Source organism: Montipora capricornis, chromosome 13 (genome assembly GCF_036669925.1).
Source record: "Montipora capricornis isolate CH-2021 chromosome 13, ASM3666992v2, whole genome shotgun sequence".
Lineage (NCBI taxonomy): Eukaryota > Metazoa > Cnidaria > Anthozoa > Scleractinia > Acroporidae > Montipora > Montipora capricornis.
Window position 1 is genome coordinate 19,652,343 of NC_090895.1, and position 17,168 is coordinate 19,669,510.

General features: G+C 37.4%; 1 protein-coding gene across 1 annotated transcript in view; it reads right to left on the reverse strand.

Annotated features, from left to right (window-relative positions):
- Positions 1 to 4,027: 4,027 nt before the first annotated feature.
- The window catches only part of LOC138029023 (fibroblast growth factor receptor 2-like), a 29,380-nt gene continuing 16,239 nt past the window's right edge, over positions 4,028 to 17,168 (reverse strand). Inside the window, exons 5-19 of the mRNA XM_068876693.1 lie at positions 16,634 to 16,900; positions 14,631 to 14,921; positions 13,681 to 13,989; positions 12,236 to 12,535; positions 12,007 to 12,036; positions 11,357 to 11,487; positions 10,111 to 10,411; positions 8,409 to 8,519; positions 7,860 to 8,050; positions 6,085 to 6,207; positions 5,864 to 5,934; positions 5,615 to 5,655; positions 5,372 to 5,468; positions 5,168 to 5,267; positions 4,028 to 4,450 (exon numbers count right to left, since the gene is read on the reverse strand). Of these exons, the coding sequence (XP_068732794.1) occupies positions 4,382 to 4,450; positions 5,168 to 5,267; positions 5,372 to 5,468; positions 5,615 to 5,655; positions 5,864 to 5,934; positions 6,085 to 6,207; positions 7,860 to 8,050; positions 8,409 to 8,519; positions 10,111 to 10,411; positions 11,357 to 11,487; positions 12,007 to 12,036; positions 12,236 to 12,535; positions 13,681 to 13,989; positions 14,631 to 14,921; positions 16,634 to 16,900 (2,432 nt within the window). The 3' untranslated portion in view covers positions 4,028 to 4,381. The remainder of the gene's footprint in view (positions 4,451 to 5,167; positions 5,268 to 5,371; positions 5,469 to 5,614; positions 5,656 to 5,863; positions 5,935 to 6,084; positions 6,208 to 7,859; positions 8,051 to 8,408; positions 8,520 to 10,110; positions 10,412 to 11,356; positions 11,488 to 12,006; positions 12,037 to 12,235; positions 12,536 to 13,680; positions 13,990 to 14,630; positions 14,922 to 16,633; positions 16,901 to 17,168) is intronic.

Below are 17,168 nucleotides of genomic sequence, written 5' to 3' on the forward strand. Positions count from 1 at the left end.
CTCCGGTTATCCCCTTTGCCCAAAAACCAATGTCTGATTAATTCTATGTTCAATAGTGTTCCAAATTAGTGGCAGGCAATAGAAGGGACAGCGCCATTTTGTAATTTTTGGGGCTTGTCCACTAGGGTTTTGTTGCATTTGTTCCATGCATCAGAGCAGTAATCGAAATGTGCCTGAACCAACGAGATGGAAATGGATAGCAAGGTCGAGGCTGGGTAAAATGTCGTATGCCCTTCAGCGTCCCGATGGAGTATGCAATTTTTTTCGTGAATTTAATTATTTGTGTTCACTCCAGGAGAGGAGTAAATTAGTACCGTTAATGATTTAGTAGAGGAAACTTGTTTTATAATTCCCCTTGATTTGATGCTTTTACGTCATCAGAAGACTTGGCGGACGTTTTGTGGTAAACACGTGCTTAATAACCATTTATTCAATGTCAGCCTAGTTTTGACACAGCACTCACATAAACCATAGTTAATATGAGGAGATGGTTATGAAACTCAACATGTTTCTTTTATGTTTTTGTTTGCTGTTTTGGCCCTGATCATGCACTAACCACGCCCTTTTTTAAAGACAGGCAATCAAAAGTTACGATAACTTTATACAGAATCCAGTTGTAAACCGAATACAAAAGAGAATAATAATAATAATAATAATAATAATAATATTAATATTATTATTATATGTTTACATATTTGCAATCTCGACCCCAGAGGTCTTTTTTTCACTGAAGGATAGAAGAGCTCTGGGGAAATCTGAGGCAGTGTCTTCTCATTGGTTTTCGTGAAGGACACTCAAACTTGTCCTTATTGGTGCATTCATGTTAGCACGAAGAGTGAGCAGGCGCTGTAAGGCTTTAAAAAACCAACGGCGCATGTTCTCCTACATAGAGTGTACTTCTTAGAGCCTCGGGTCAATCCGAGGCTCTGGTGACGATAAGTATTCAACAGAGCGTTAATTAGTAAAGTCATCTAGCATGACAGTTTTCAGCGTTTCTCTTTAAATCATTATGACGAGTGTAACCCGACTCTTCGAGTAAACACAAACGGTTGCAAAAAATTGTGGGATGTTCAAACACTCAAGCAACCTATAGGTAGTCGACGGTTCGATCTTACTGTAAGAAAAGATGGAGTTTAATGTGCGGACAAACGGCTTCAACAACCGTTCGATTTTGATGAACGTTGATCACTGGGAAAGGGGGGGGGAAGAGTTTAACGGACTCAAAACAGTATCAAAATGCGATTCAACAAAGCTTTTGAGGTGGATATGTCAATGAGAGACCGATTAGTGCGCACGCGCATACCTACCAATGGTGAAAGAGGGTGGCAATTGACTTCAACTTTATTTAACATTCCGCAATAACAAAAGAAGTGTTGGATGGCTCTTGCAGCAAAGCTTAAAACTCATTCAGCATCGATTGAACTTCGATTCGGCATGTTTCAACACGATTGAAAGGTGTGGCAAACGTTTTCAACACTGCTGTTCAACAAAACGGAACGGATGGTTGAAGCAAGTTTAAAACCGTTTGACGAGGCAATTACGAGGTGGCAACCTCCTTAAGCAGTAATTTCAATTTGATTGGTCAAAAGAGGAAAAACGATATTTAGACAAAAATTGTCATGAATGCATTTATAGCGCAAAATGCGTGCGCGGGCAGAGCATCATAGTGAAGAATTAAAGCAACGGAGAACGTTTTCCGTGTTTCCGTAGCCTCATTTAAACACCAGGGGGAGTTGGGAGAATTCAGAACATGTATGCAAACCTGAGACGCAGTCGTACTATCCTAATTATTTTATAAAAAATGGTAACTCATCACCATGACGTCATCGACCGTCCGTACGTCCGTCCACTCCTCTATGTATGACAATGTAACCAGTATCACCCTAGTTTACCGCATATATCTTTGATATTTGACATCAATGTTATGATCAATTAACACTTGTGAAAACAAGATATCCGCTGACCGGTATCAGGTGACCATATTGCCGGCTCAATCTTAGAGCTTACTTAGGTCAGCTGTTTTTTTTTCTTTATTTATTATTATTTTAAAGTAGACTGCTGACCAGGTACTGGTTTTCGATTGGATTGCAGGTTCAACTCAGGTTAACTAAAATAAACATAAACGAGGCTTCATTTTTCGCGCGCTTTCTGTGATTCGACGCAGCTACACGGCCATACTACATCAACTATAGTTGTTACACAGTCAACGCTTTTTGTGTTCAGGTGGAAAAAGGTTTGGAAAATGTTTTCTTTCTGCATTTTTCGCTGGTTTCAATCCAGTTCGACATACCATGATAGCTGTGGTCCACACTGGTGACTACGCAGTTATCCAAGTCAAGCATCGGTGGGATGTAAACTTAAAGCTGTTTTTATTTTTTATTTGCTTAAAGCTGCTTTTTTATCTGTAATACAATTTTTGGCATATCTTTAGAAGCTCGGATAAGGTTACATGATGCCTGGAGTACCTTTCTAGAACAGAAACGAAAGAAGAGCGAAAGAGAGAGACAACGACAAAACCGAATACAAGTAATAGCTTATACTAAATGCGGATGCGTTAAAGTGGATGCGTAAAAAAAGTGGTTCAATCAGTTTTTCTTTTGTTTAGGAATGAAACTCGAATTTTTTATTGTCAACTGGAAAATTTGATTGTTTGTTTTTCTCTAAAATGCGAGCGAACAAGTGCTTTTTTAATCCGTTTGCCCAACTGACCGGTTTTCGATGTGCCTCGATAGTGACAAGAACATTTTGCCCTTATGTTATATACAAGTAATCGCAATGAGTTCTCGTAAAATTGGGGGGAAATTTCACTAGCTTGTGTTTTTCGGAATTTGTTTAAAGTATCTCAAGGTAATTTAGTGTTGGAATGGATCTTTTCTTAAGTTTGTCCTTTCTTGGTTGCATTGTCGTATTTTGCCGATTCTTGTTCCAAGCCAAGTTGGCGTGTTTCAATGAATACATCAAAATGTAAATGATTTCGTTTTCAGCTCTAGGTATCGTCTTTACTGTGGAATAGAGTACATCAGTAAAACTTTATTTTTTTTAATTTTTAACCTTTAACTGACAAAGTTGTTGTTGTTGTTGTTTTTATGGTTTCTAATTTTAGCGTGATTCCTATTCGTTGACTATTGACAGTTGACTCTAAAATGCCTTTTTTTCCTTTTCCATTTGCTCGTTGAGGGTGTGCTTGTTTTCTATTAAAACTCATGCGGTTCAAGAAAAAAATATATGCGTAACCACTGTAGAAGGGTTGATAACTTCACTGGAAAAAAAGCGTTTTTTTCAGCCCGGGCGCAGGTTTTAGTTTGCTTGATTGCTCAGAAGACACTAATGCAAGTCAAATATCATTTTAGGTTCTTATTTTTGAATTAAAGGTATTCTAACGCTTTATTAAATGACAGCAAGTAGAGTTTTACATTTCTCTCCAGCCTACCGCTTCACGCCCTTTGCTCTCCTGCCTGTTCTTTGTATCTGAGCAACGTAATTATGACACTAGAAGTGCATCCTCTCAGTATCTAAATTCTTGTTCCATTAGAATGAATATTAGGAAATTTTCTCCAACAATTATTGGATTTTATTATTGGAATGATATCCCTAGATCTCTTCGTGAGAAGCCAACCAGGCAATTATTTAAAAAGGCACTCTATTGGAATTTTCTTGCTCAGTATTGATCACTCCCATATTTACTTTTACATCTTATTTGTCCTGCTTGAATGTTTTTTTCCCGTTTCCCTAGTGGTACATTTTCTATCTTTTATCCTAAACAGAAATGTAATTTAGTAAAGGGGCATGTTATTAGTTAAGCTAGCTTGTGCTTGGCATATTGTATAATAAATTGATGTATTTTGAAGGAAATGGAGGAAATAAAAAAATCAGAAAAATACAATACTTCATCAACCATTTAATGCACAGATGAGATAGTATATTCTCAGGAAACCTAAATGGGATTTCGGGAAAGCTAGCACCCGGCTCGTCTTTTGAAACACTTTATACAGATCTCATACTCAAGCAATCGTTCAACAGAATTTATTTCAACTTGTAAACATTAAAACAAAAATGGAAAAAATGCTGAAGCATATGGGTTTTTAAGAATCGTTTCACTAAAAAAAAATTGTAGAAACAGTGTGCTCAAATTTACTTATGTAATCATTAAACTATTTGTCTCACTTAAAGGCAAACCTTCAACAGACAGGTTTCTCGACCGCCATCTAAAGGCAACCTAGTACAGTGTATCTATCAATTAAAACAAAACAAAAAAAGACACTTAAATTTACTTTGTCTCAGAATTTTCTAAAATTCCCTTTGTTCGATTTTCTTTTTCCCGTGATCGTTGCCTAATCTTAATTCTTTGATAGTCCAACCATACTTAGCTCTTCTACATCATCTACCCGGCAGTCAGATCAGTGACATTGGCATACATTCTTGTATCGTACTGACTGAGGTTTACATAGGTCTGCAAAAGAAAATATTGATTGTGTTTAAGTTACTTGATTATGTGAGCCAACCACCTCATACTATGGTAGATTATTTCGAACACTCAGGAAAGCCAAGAAGGAGCGAATAGGAAATATTTGCTAGCAAATAGGATTTTTATGCTTTTTCATAGTGCTCTCTATCAATTGTTTACATGTAGTACTTTTCTGTATGCATAACCACTTTTCTGTGTATGCCAAGGGGTAAGAAATTCGGCAATTAGTAGTACCCCCTCTTCGTTGTGATATCATGCACGTGATTAGACTGACGCGTCCACTCATATCTGCGTCTCTTCGAGGCAACAAGATTCTTTTTTAACCCCCACCTCCTCCCCTTCTCCTTACGCTTTTCTCCAAGTTGTTATGCACAATTTTGGCGTTCTGTAGCCCCCACCTTTACTGGGGCCAATTAAATTCATTAAAGCGGCTATGGGCAGCTGCCCATAGCCAATTTAGTCCATCCAATGTTTTTGTGTTATTCTAAGGGGGCCCCTGTAAACGAGTTTCAGGAAAAGCGGCCTAGCCTTCTGTAGATGGAATTATATTTTTCGCACATGGGAAAGCATAAAGGGTAATTCGCAGGTGGCTGTGAGAATAATTCCATTAAAAAAGAAACCGAGATGACAGTGAAAGACAGGCTAGGTTCGTCAGGAGCAAACTAATTCATTAATCCCCACAATCCTCCCTTTATTATTTACCTTGTGATTCCTTTCCATATCCTTTATTGTTCTCCTCAACTTTTCAAATGTAGGTCGATCACTTGGGTGTTCTTCCCAACATTTCATCATGATTTCAAACCTAAATTTTAAGACATTTTACTTCACTCTTTGGAGGGAACGTGTTTTCAAGCACTACTCATTTCCTGATTATTCAGTACCACAATTGAGATGAAAGTTATTTACAGTTTGCTATCCACATGTCTTGGCTTAGGCATCCTGTATCCTTCTTGAATTTTATTCGCAATGAGCCCGGCGTCTGTGTCCGGGTATGGCGATCCACCTATAGGTATAAAATTACAGTCTCAATAACGTTTGCTACGAAAATTGTAAAATTTACATAGTTATCGCCATTGATTGTTAAAATATTCCCGGTTATACAGTTGCACATTTTTTGTCAGTGGAACACCTATTTAAATTGCAGCTTACCAACAGTCAGGATTTCATAGAGTAGGATGCCATAACTCCACCTTCATTATAGGAGTGAAACAAATAAAAGTACAAAATGAGAGGGGAAGTAAGGAAGTATGCATTTCAAAAATAGAACAATCATTGGAGCAAAGAAGCTACAACAAACAAATTACGCAATTTAGGTCGGCTGCAAAATGCTTGGTAAATGACAACAACAAATCCCCAATGGAAACGGAATTGACTTTCTACTGAAACGGAAACACTTACACATCACTTTGTGTCGTGTATATGCCATAAAGCAAGGCCTCGTATGCGGTCCACTTGACAGGTAGTCGACCCTATATACAGAGATCATCACGGAATGCTGTTAGTAAAAAACAATATATCTGGTAGTTTTGCTGTGCAAACAAGTTGAGCGTAAACTGCGACTAAGTTTCTTCGCAGTAAATGAACTCTTTTTGCAAGGCAAAGTTTAGTTGTAGCCTTACCGGACTTTTTCTGGTATAAATGTCTTCCTGACCCACATTCCTCGCCATCCCAAAATCTGTCACCTTGCATCTCTCTCCTTCACCAACAAGAACATTTCTCGCCGCCAAGTCGCGATGGACAATCTTAAAGAAATTGCATGTGAATATGTACTGCAAAGAGACTCCGTTATGGACAAGCATAACTCCACTGATCAAAAGAGTCTTACCTTCCAGAAATGATAAAGTATTTTAAGTGGGGCTTGTTATCGAGTGAACGTATTCATATCAATCTACAATTTAATTGACATTAGTTTGAGACCTGTAATGCGGACTCATCAGTGAACAGCAAAAGAACAAAATATTTTAAATCACACATGGCATTAAAATACCTCTACGGGTAGGACACACGGATTTATTAAAAAATAATAATAATAATAATTGCTAATTGTTATTATTATTATTATTGTCGTTATTGTTATCATTATCATTATCATTATCATTATTTATTATTATTTAGTATTACTATTATTATTAATATTATTATCATTATTATCATAATCATCATCATCATCATTATTATGATTATTATTATTATTATCATTATTATTTTTATTATTATTGTTATCATTATCATTATCATTTATTATTATTATTATTATTAATTTTTATTGTTATTATTTATTATAATTATTATTATTATTATAATAATAATAGTTATTATTATTATTATTATTATTATTATTATTCAGTTTGGAGACGTCTGAAGAAAAATCCATAAGTTAGTGATAAGTAATGGTAATAAGACTGAGTAAAGTCCAATTGTATTAATATGTCTTAATATGATTTGATTTGATTTTTTCACGACCCTACAAGCTATCTACAATACTCGTCAAAAATCTTCAAACACTTGTGTCTGTTTCCCCTTCCCAATGTTGATTTGGGTATCACAGTGGTCTCAGTGCTTCAAAACACCCGTGGCTCAACATTGGGGAGGGAGAAGGCACATTTCGGGGGAAAAACAGTGTAAAGTAGAAATCTCACGATTTTTCCAGAAAATTCGAGAGAAACGGTGTCTGTTTCAACGATTTGTGACGAGTATTGTAGCTTTAAACAGTATCGTGTGAAAAAAGAAAAAAAAAAAGTTATATTATTATTCGGTCTGTAATCATATGAGTCATGACAAAATCGGAGGACCGCGCAGCTGGAGTCCTATTTGTTTATGACGAGTATGATTATACGAATTGGACAAAGCGGAGTCTTATTATCAATTAATCATTAAATTTACAGTTCCCTAGAAAAGAAGAGCCAAGTTATGAAAGGAAGGGAAAATTTGCCTTGAAAGACTAAGAAAGGTAGCAAAATTGTACACATTGCACATTAATGCCGTTCTGAAGCTATTGACTCAGCTTTACAACATTGTACTTTGCAGAAAGAAGTGCCCTGTTTAGCATTCCAGCTGAATAGTTGTTCTGCGCCGTTCTGCATTTTTCATGCATGGTTGCGTTTTTCACTGACGTAAGACTTGTTTTTCACTCGTCAATTAGCAACCAGCCATCCATTAAATTTAATTGTGTAGTCAATTTGTCCAATACCAACTTGGCAAGTAGGTTATATTCACAGCTCTTTAAACTAAACTAGACTAAAGTTCTCTAACTCAGTATATGTCTGATTATTAATCTGGTTGTAGTTTTGTTTGTAATAATGAAAATTGTGAAAAAGTATTTTCATGGTATTCCAAACATTTATTTCGCATTTATGCATGCTGACTGAGGGCAAACTCCCCTTGTTGAACAAACCTTTTTCCAAGACAAGTAACACATGCCATCAGCAACCTGCCACGCGAATTTTATCAGCTGTTCCGAAGTCAGATTGGTCTCCGGTTGTACATCCGGGTTGTTATAATAAGTGTCGTTTAGTCCTCGGCTCTTTCTTAGGTATCCTAAGAGGTCTCCACTTGGAACATACTCGATCAAGACCATCAGTGGTTCTGTGGGAAACAAGGTTCTTGGTATAAAGGGTGTTCATATGCATCCTAGGAGGTACTGGCTTCTGTAAGTACACTCTTAAAAACATCCCAATCCTAATGAGTTACGTTTTAGACGATGCAGAATAAAAACGAAGCTACGTTGCAAGAAATCAACTGCTTGATGAAAGTGACTCAGGATTCTTGAGTTTTCTTTTGCTTATTCTTTGGGCCTCTCCTGTGCTCTTTTTTTTCTTTTTTTGAATCCAGTTTTCATCGCTACCCCACCTCGATCCACAACAAAATAGGCTTTGTTCATCTGTTAAATGAGAATAAAAATTAAACAACAACAGCAAACAAACAACAATTTATGGAGATTTACCGGTTTCAGTGACGCATCCGATAAGCTTGATCACGTGAGGATGGGGCTTTAGTTTTTTCATTAGCTCCAATTCTGATAACAAATCCTTTCTATCCGATGGAGGAGCATTGACTAGAAAGTAAGGAATAAAACCTGTAAACGGCTTCATTCGATATAACAAACAAAGCAGTTGGTTAGGGAGGACAAAAATAGTAGTAGAACAGATGAGTTTTGGAGTGTAAGTAGTTTGAGTTATTTGAGGTAACAGCAAAACAATGGAAGGAGCAGAAAAAAAAAAAAATTGTGAGGATCAAGTTATGCACGGTTGTATATATATATCAAGTTATGCACGGCTGTATATCTATATATATATATATATATATATATATATATATATGTAATAAGGAAATAACTTCTTGAGGCATATATGTTTCTAATCGGTTGAATACTTCAAACGTTTCGCCGTTTAGAGCTTCGTCAGTGAATGAAGATTGATTTATGTAAAAAACTTAGTACAATAGCTCATTAATTTGATGGTGTTAATCTAGATTTAGAGCTCGTCCATTGCAACCATTCATAACGTTCTCATGCTTGCGGATTTCTAGCGCTTCAATGATTTTACGCGTGCGGATCTCGTGGATGTTCCTGTGGAGGATTCCCCAAGAGATATCTTGCATAGATGGTTTGTTATGGTTGATCAAATGTGAATAAACCGTCTGTTTCACCATTCTGATTTGTTCTTTTATTCTGGATCCGATAGTTCTACTTGTTTCGCCGATATAAACCGTGTCGCAGTGCGAGCATTTGATTTTGTATACACAGTTTTTTGTTAGGCATTGGTTAGTTCTTGTTGAAGAGCCGCACGTATCACAGGGATCTGGGCAGCACTTAACACCTGACGAAATAGTTACTACCGCTAACAGTGTCAATACTGCTCTGGGATAGTCACGGCCCGATCTCACAGAAGAGATAGATCCTCATTGGAGAGATAAGGCGCGCAGTGTCGCGTTCCACTGACCCTAGATCACAACCAAATTCGCTTAGATTAATCACAAAGCTGTACACCAAGAATGGTTACCGCAGATCATTTACAAAATCAACAATCAAGCGCACTCTACGAAAATGCAAGTCACAACCATCCGAACAAGAACAAGGTCTAGTCTACATCAAGATGCCATTTATCAACGAAGATCTCAAGAGGCAAACACAAGCAGTTTTAAAACGGACAGGTCTAGATAACATCAGAGTACACTATATCAATGGCTCCTCATCATCAAGAATATTCACGCCGCCCAAAGAAAAACAATGCTGCATAAACCAATCTTGTACTTATAATCTTCATTCACTGACGAGGCTGTAAACGGCGAAACGTTTGAAGTATTTAACCGATTAGAAACATATTAACATCTCTCTCTCTCTCTCTCTCTCTCTCTCTCTCTCTCTCTCTCTCTCTCTCTCTCTCTCTCTCTCTCTCTCTCTCTCTCTATATATATATTATATATATATATATATATATATATATATATATAATTTTTTTTTTTCATTTAGGGTAAAAGTGTGGCCAGTAGGAGGTGGAAAGCTGTGTTCTTATTTATTTCTAGTGTTTGTATGCTCTGATCACTGTCTCAAGTCGCAAGTCGACTTTCTAAACCTTATAAAGCTAGTTTACCGCTTCAATTGTATGCTTTTACAAGAATATAACAAGGACAGGCGGGAACCAAACCTTTCAACATTTTTACTGCTACTGTTGTTTCCTCCTCATGTTCTTGTACGTTTTTCACTGTCGCCTGGGCAACCTGAGAAAAGGCTCCTTTACCGATGATTTTGATAACATAAACATCTTCTCGACTCACTTCCCAGCTTCTTCCAGACGGATGAAGTGGCATATAGTATCCACTTCCTGCAGCTGGAGTTGCATCGGTCGCTGACTCCATCGTGTTTAGATCACTGTCGGTCGCTGACTCCATCGTGTTTAGATCACTGGGGGGCCCTGTATTGTCTTCGACTTGCAAAGATACTGGATCCTGGTGATGATTAATCCAGAAAAATGACAGTCATGCACTAACTAGAAACTAGAAAGCCAACTAGAAAGCTCTACTCCTCTGGACCCCGCACACCTTTATACTGTTAACATTGTGGCCTAATATCATTCTTTTACCTTTTTTTATTATGTATAATATACATTGTGCGTGTAAATGCTATGGAAAGTGTGCATAAAAAAGAATTCAATTAAATTTAATCTCAGGTCAACTATTATTGTAACGGGCATTCCAGGAAAGGGCACAGTTGGAGCAGTGGTTACCCTTAAAGTTTTTCGATATATCAAATATTCACACATGGCTACAAGGCTTTGGGGTTAAATGTAACATTCCTTTGTTTAGAATTCTTCCTTGAGGTTTTTAGCACACAAAGCTGAGCGGTGAAATTTGACCACAAAGCCTCGTAGCCATGCTTGAATATTGAGATGTCGAACTGGGCCTATCCTACTAGCCTCTGTGCAGTTGTAAACTTGGTTGAAGTAGATGTGTAAATACACTATATAGAGGAACAACAGGATAGCAGCCTTAAGCCTGCAGATAGAGAGTTTGGCGAGCATATGGCGAGAGTCATTGGACTCGACGCTTTGAAGACCCTTTCGAAAACATTAATAATTAATGAGCCTAACAGACTATCAAAATATTGATAAAATGATGCATGAGCTTAAACCCTTGTATGCTAATATATTCCTTTCACATGTTAAGCCTTTGTTCGCAATCCAGAAGGACGCACGTTGTGGAAATGGTTTTGATGCCGTTCAAAAAACTCGCAAGACGTGTTTTATCGGGTCTAAAAACACTCGACTACACCGATTGTTTTTAAAAATACAATAAAACACTGATGCTCGTTTTTAAAACATAATCACACTTTCTAAATCCAGGATTCACCTTATACACATGTATTCTTCTGGCGAGATCTTATTGACAACTTACCGCAGGTCTAACATCTCCACAACTTGGACACTGACGACGGCGTATTTTCCATACAATCACAGATAGAACAATAATTATAATGACCAGGAAGACGAATAAGTTGGGAAAAATATGCAGAGCAACGTAAAAACCTGACAAAAGGAAAGCACAAAGGTACTTGTTATGAAGGTCCACAAATTTGCTACTCAGAGCAATCGGTATTTGAATAGAACTCTTTCTTTCTTTTTTTGTTTTTGTTTTTGTTTTCTGGTAGTCTGTTATGCTTCCAGAAAGGTAATAGTAGTAAAAAAAAATCGTTTAACTTTAGAAAATAGCATAGCAGTGTAAATACTGAATTACATAATACACGTTTACAAAAAAAGTCTTAAACATATGAAAGCATTAAAAGAATTCACATGTCCCTGGGCATAGTGCACAATAAAAGAGTTGGATCAGTTATATAGATCAGCTTCACAGCTTGCAAGTGAAAAAGTTCTGTTCATCTTGAAGCTTGCTCTCTGAGATACTTTGTGATAGTAGATGTGCTTGTGGTCAGAATCGGAAAATACTCTTTTTGATACGTTTGCTTTCCAGATTAAGAAAAACCCTAAACTTAAAATTACGCAATGAAATATTTCTTATATCCGAAGAGGGGACATTATTCTTCTTACCTTTCTGTCTTTCCAAAGAACTTGGAGTTGCTGAGGGAGAAGGAGCACGATAGTAGTTAGTGCCAGTAAAGTATTTAATGGTACTTACATTAGGTCGCTTGCATACCTCTCTTATAATGCTAATCTATAAAGAATTGGTCTGTTTGTTGTCTTTGAATGAAAGATTTTGAAATGAAAAATAAAGTTACAAATGGTTAAGGCAAATGCCGATTTTAACAGTTAGACTTACATCCACTATATGGCATTTCCTCTATCTTTATGTTTTCTTTAGATACCAGACTCTCGCCATATTTGTTCGTTGCGGTCACAACAAATTCATGCTTTTTTGTCTTTTCCACTTGGACAACGAACACACGGTTAGAGATGTCCTTTATTTCCCCAACGATTATCCACTTCTTATCACTTGAAATTCTTTTGTAGATGGTGTAGTGGGTTATGCCTGCTCCGTTTCCTTCTGGTTCGTTCCAAGAAAGGGTTATTTTCTTGTCATTAATCTCAGCATTGACAATAACGACAGGTTCCGGAAAACCTGTAGATTAAAGTATGCAAATTGAGGTTAAAAGAAAAAAAAAAAAGGAATAAAAATAAGCAAAACCCTCCTTGGCTGAGAAGATAAGGCCGAATCTCAAAAAAAAAAGTTCATACCTTGACCCAAGCATCATGACGTAGCTTTCACCTCAAACGTCCCCTGAGGTTAAGTTGAGTATAACCCTATTCACTCCGATGACCAAATTTCCGTACTGGTGTGATTATGGAGCGATTAAGTACCTCAATTCCCAAATGAACATCTTAGTTAGCCCATTACACATGACCCACAACGCAGGATAAAAACCCTCTTGGAAGGAGAGACAAAGCTCTTTGTTCTTGTATTGCCCGTAATATTTAATTAACTTGGGTAAACTAATAATCAAGAGGATTTGAGGAAGTTCATAAGTTTTCTAAGGCGAGTTTCTCAGGCAGATATGTTTTTTTTAAACTAGTGGAAACGTGCCTGTGGCAAAAGCCATGCAAATTATTAGCATGTTAAGAACTGGCAGATTCTGTTGTAGGTATCACAGAAACGAAACTAAAAGGTAGCTATGCATAATGGAAACAGAAACACAAGGCCGCCTCATCAACCTTCCAAAGCCACAAGTTTCCCGGTAATCTATCCCCTTCGTAAACTATCTTAATGCTTGTTCTGTGACAGTCACTAGAAATCCATACACTTAATTTTTGTCCAATATTAGAATGGCACCTTGAAAGGTTCTTGATTTTCCAAGTTCTCTTCTAATTTTCTTCCGTGTCCTTCTTATTTATAATTCGTTGGTACTGTAGTTATGTGCTGTTTAATGGGTGCTTTGTTGGTATGCGGTTCACTAGAATAGAGTTAAACGCGAGAATGCTTTAAAAAATCACCCCTTTCTTCTTGTAGCCTGGAAACATTATTTTAAAACCGTGTCTCACTCAGCAGGTCTTCGTTATTTTTTCGCGAAAAGGAGTGCAATAGAAAAAAAAAATCATATCGTGGAAATACCCGGAATTCAGAGATTCGCTCTTACTAATAAAATGTTGAAGAGCATTTTTTGTTTAAAAAAGGCTACCATTTTCTGACCCCATAAACATTGCTAAAGAGTTTCGAAAAAAAGTAGCCCAATACGTAAAAACCTAAAATATAGTGCGATGTTTACTTACCTCCCAACACAACAACTTTTCTGATATTCTTTTCCTTTTGCACACTTTCTCCATGCTTGTTTGTGGCAGTCACCACAAACTCATAGAACTTGTTTCTATCCAATTCCACAATGACTTGACGCCTTGATGGGTCCATGATTACTCTTACTTTGTTCCACTCTCCAACCGTAACATTACCTACAATTCGTTGGTAGACTGTGTACTGGGTGATGGGTGCTCCGTTATTTTGTGGTTCAATCCACTTTATTTTTACGCTCACTTTCTTTGTTTTATTGGGAAGGTCTTCAATTTTCACAGCACCTGGGGCTCCTTGAACATGAAACAAGTTGAAAAATGCACAAGCATTAGTTGATAACAATTCTGCTTCCACTGAGAACAATTTTAACGTCAACATCATGCCTTTAGTTAATAGATCTAGTGGTGAACTTCATCAGGTGTTAACGTTTTTCGATGCTCTATGTGGACGGCCCATCTAATATGTTTTATCATATAACGTACCATTATTTGTTGTTAACAAAAATGGACCCTAAATTGTGAAAAGTGTTTGAGGTATAAAGAAATTTGGGAAGAAGCCGTTCAAACGGTAACAGTCCCAACAATGCGCAAGAGCCAAGTGAAGCCAAAAATGATTCCAATAATTTGTCAATGTGATGTCCTCTACATCTCATACAGATTGCAGAAGACATGCATCTGTTCAAGACGTGCAATTTACCCTACTGCTTTTGGTAAATTGATTGTGCATGATATGGTTCACGACCATTATCTTTAACAGGAAGTGTTGTCAAGTATCTGTCTTACTGGGTTTTCTCGTTCGTCAACGGTATGAAGAAATAGTATGGACATGCCAGCCGTACATTTAGTAACAAGAGCTGAGGTCACAGATCTTTGACAACAACGCCGGATCAATGCCCAATGTGTGGATAATGATTGAAACTATAGTATTTGCATACCTTCATACTTAGTCGTCACTTTAATTTCCCTTGCATTTCCTACAAACACCCTATTCATAGCAGAAACCCTCAAAGTATAATTTGAACTTCTGGTAAGACTCTCAACCAGATATTCACTGGTGGCAGCACTTCTGGTCTCATTTAGAATTACATTGCCTCCATGTAGTATGATCAAATTGTACCCTGTAATAGGACTTCCCCCATCGTCAGTTGGCGCAGTCCATTTCATTATCAGCGAGGAAGCACCGATGTCATCGTCATTTGTCGTGAGGCTTGGCGACCCTGGTGGCTCTTCAAAAAAATGAGGAAAGAGAATATCACTACAGCACATACATAGAAGACTGTCAAACATAAACACGGCCAAATTTAAGAAAACATTGGAGGGCCAGGTTTACTCTATGCAAGATTAGCGGAATTTTCCTTGCTGGTTGTGATGCATATTTCTTTGTTTCATTCAAGTAGAATTCACAGATGCCCGAGCGCAAAAAGGATAAGACCCTCCCATATATTCTCGGTGCAAGGAATATTCATAGACGACCTAAAGAGACTAACTAACCTGTATGGCAATCATTCCAAACGAGTGTACTCTAAAACTTTCAAGAAGGGAAGAAACGCTTATCACCGAACCCCAAGATTATTAAAAAAAAAAATTTTATGGTAGCCTTTATCTCGGGATGAATAATGGGATATTGAGATATTTAAATGTTCTTCAGTTTGTCCTAATTCTACTTTTTGTTTGAAAAAAAATTATCTTAAGCCCACTGTACACTTCAGGAAAGAGCTGAGCAAAATGCCTTGCGAAATTTGGTGAGATATTGGATTCATGCAAATGTTAGAAAAATGTGAAGCATTCTAATGTAAGATTCAGGCAGAGCTTGCTCAATCTATCATCCAATGAAATTACATGCCCAGCCCTAGTTTCTAACCGCATAGCTTGGAGTGCCAGATGGCGTTCAGCGGTATTCTGCGCAAGGTCGTACTGCAGAAAAGTCTTGTGTAATTATTGGAAACTGAAAATACAGCTATCGCTCAAAGCAAAATCTCGGGATTTCAACAACAAGGAGAAAAAACGGCAAAAATTTATCTACCATTTTGATCTAACGTTTCAGCAATTTATTCCATTGCCGTTTCTCCTTTTTTCTCTACTCTTAAAATCTGGCGATCTTAGGTTAAAAAGACCCTGTTCTCCAGCCATAGGACTTTCCTCCAGCATGGCCTTGCTGAGAACACTACTGTCAGGTCATTTGACCGGGTCATGCAACTTTACTGCATGGGGAGATTAACTAGGCTCAGCGAGGTACAAGGTAAAGGATTTGCCAGCGATGTCAGTAGCTTTTAAAATAGCATGTAATTTATATTATATACAATGGTTACGAAACGAAAATGCTACTGTGTTGCATAGAGATGGGCTTTATATTATAGCATTAGTGGACGCAAATCACCTCACTTTATCATTGTTGACCCTCCTATCCACACAATATATAATATTTTAAGCTCTTGTTTTAGGGGGCTAGGTTGTAAACTGCTCAGCTTAATATTTTCTACTGTTTGTAATGTAAATGGACATACTCTGTCCAGATTGGGGCCATTTAAATTAGAAACATCTATAACGTCACCTTGTGTGCGTGACTCACATCAAACTCAATAAAGTTCAAAACATGAAAACGACATAAATGAATGAATAATGCCTAACACGAAGCCACAAAAAATGAACATATAAGTTATAATTTTAGAGTAGGACATTCCCAGGGTAAAGGTTGTATCAATGTAATAATTTAGTTTGCCAAAGAACCGCTCTATGGCTCAAGTGAACTGAAATACTGCGTCGCGGTCGAGGTCTGGTGAACGCCATGCAATCCTAAGGTGTTCGGTCTTACTTTTATAGTTTTGGCAACGCTCTAAACATATATTGATTGATTGGTGTTACATTGGGAAATGGGCAAGGCAGCTATTACCAAGTGCTATACCAACACGACTGCACACTTTTTTTTGTATTTCCTTACTTATTTGGTTCAGTTGCACCCAACGTGTATCAGCAGCACCAGCAATGTTACTAGCGTGACAAGTATAATTTCCGAAATCTTGATCACTGTTCATCTGTACATCCACTGTATTCTCTGTAGATATTTTCTTTCTTAGTTCAGTTCCGTCTGGTTTTGTCAATGTGATTGATGGGGTAGGAGATCCATCTGCCACACATGTTATTTGAACTGTTTGTCCAATCCAAGACTGGTTTGTTGAGGGATCCACTGAGAGTATGTTTGGTTTATCTGTTCAAATAATTAGTGAACAATTGAAATAATGCATATATTGAATGATTGCGAAGCAAATGAAGAAGTTCTAGTCAAGAAGGATCATTACCCTGCATTGCTACAAATACCGGCTAATAACTAAGTTTTGGCTAGTAAAAGGGCCAGTCCGACAATTGTTTCTACAAAGAGTGAGCTTCTCAGTCGTGCCTTATAAGCCGTGCATTCTCCATCCAGCCTCTGAATTGTTCTGCTATGAAGATTTTCGAGAAACTAACTAGTCGTTAGC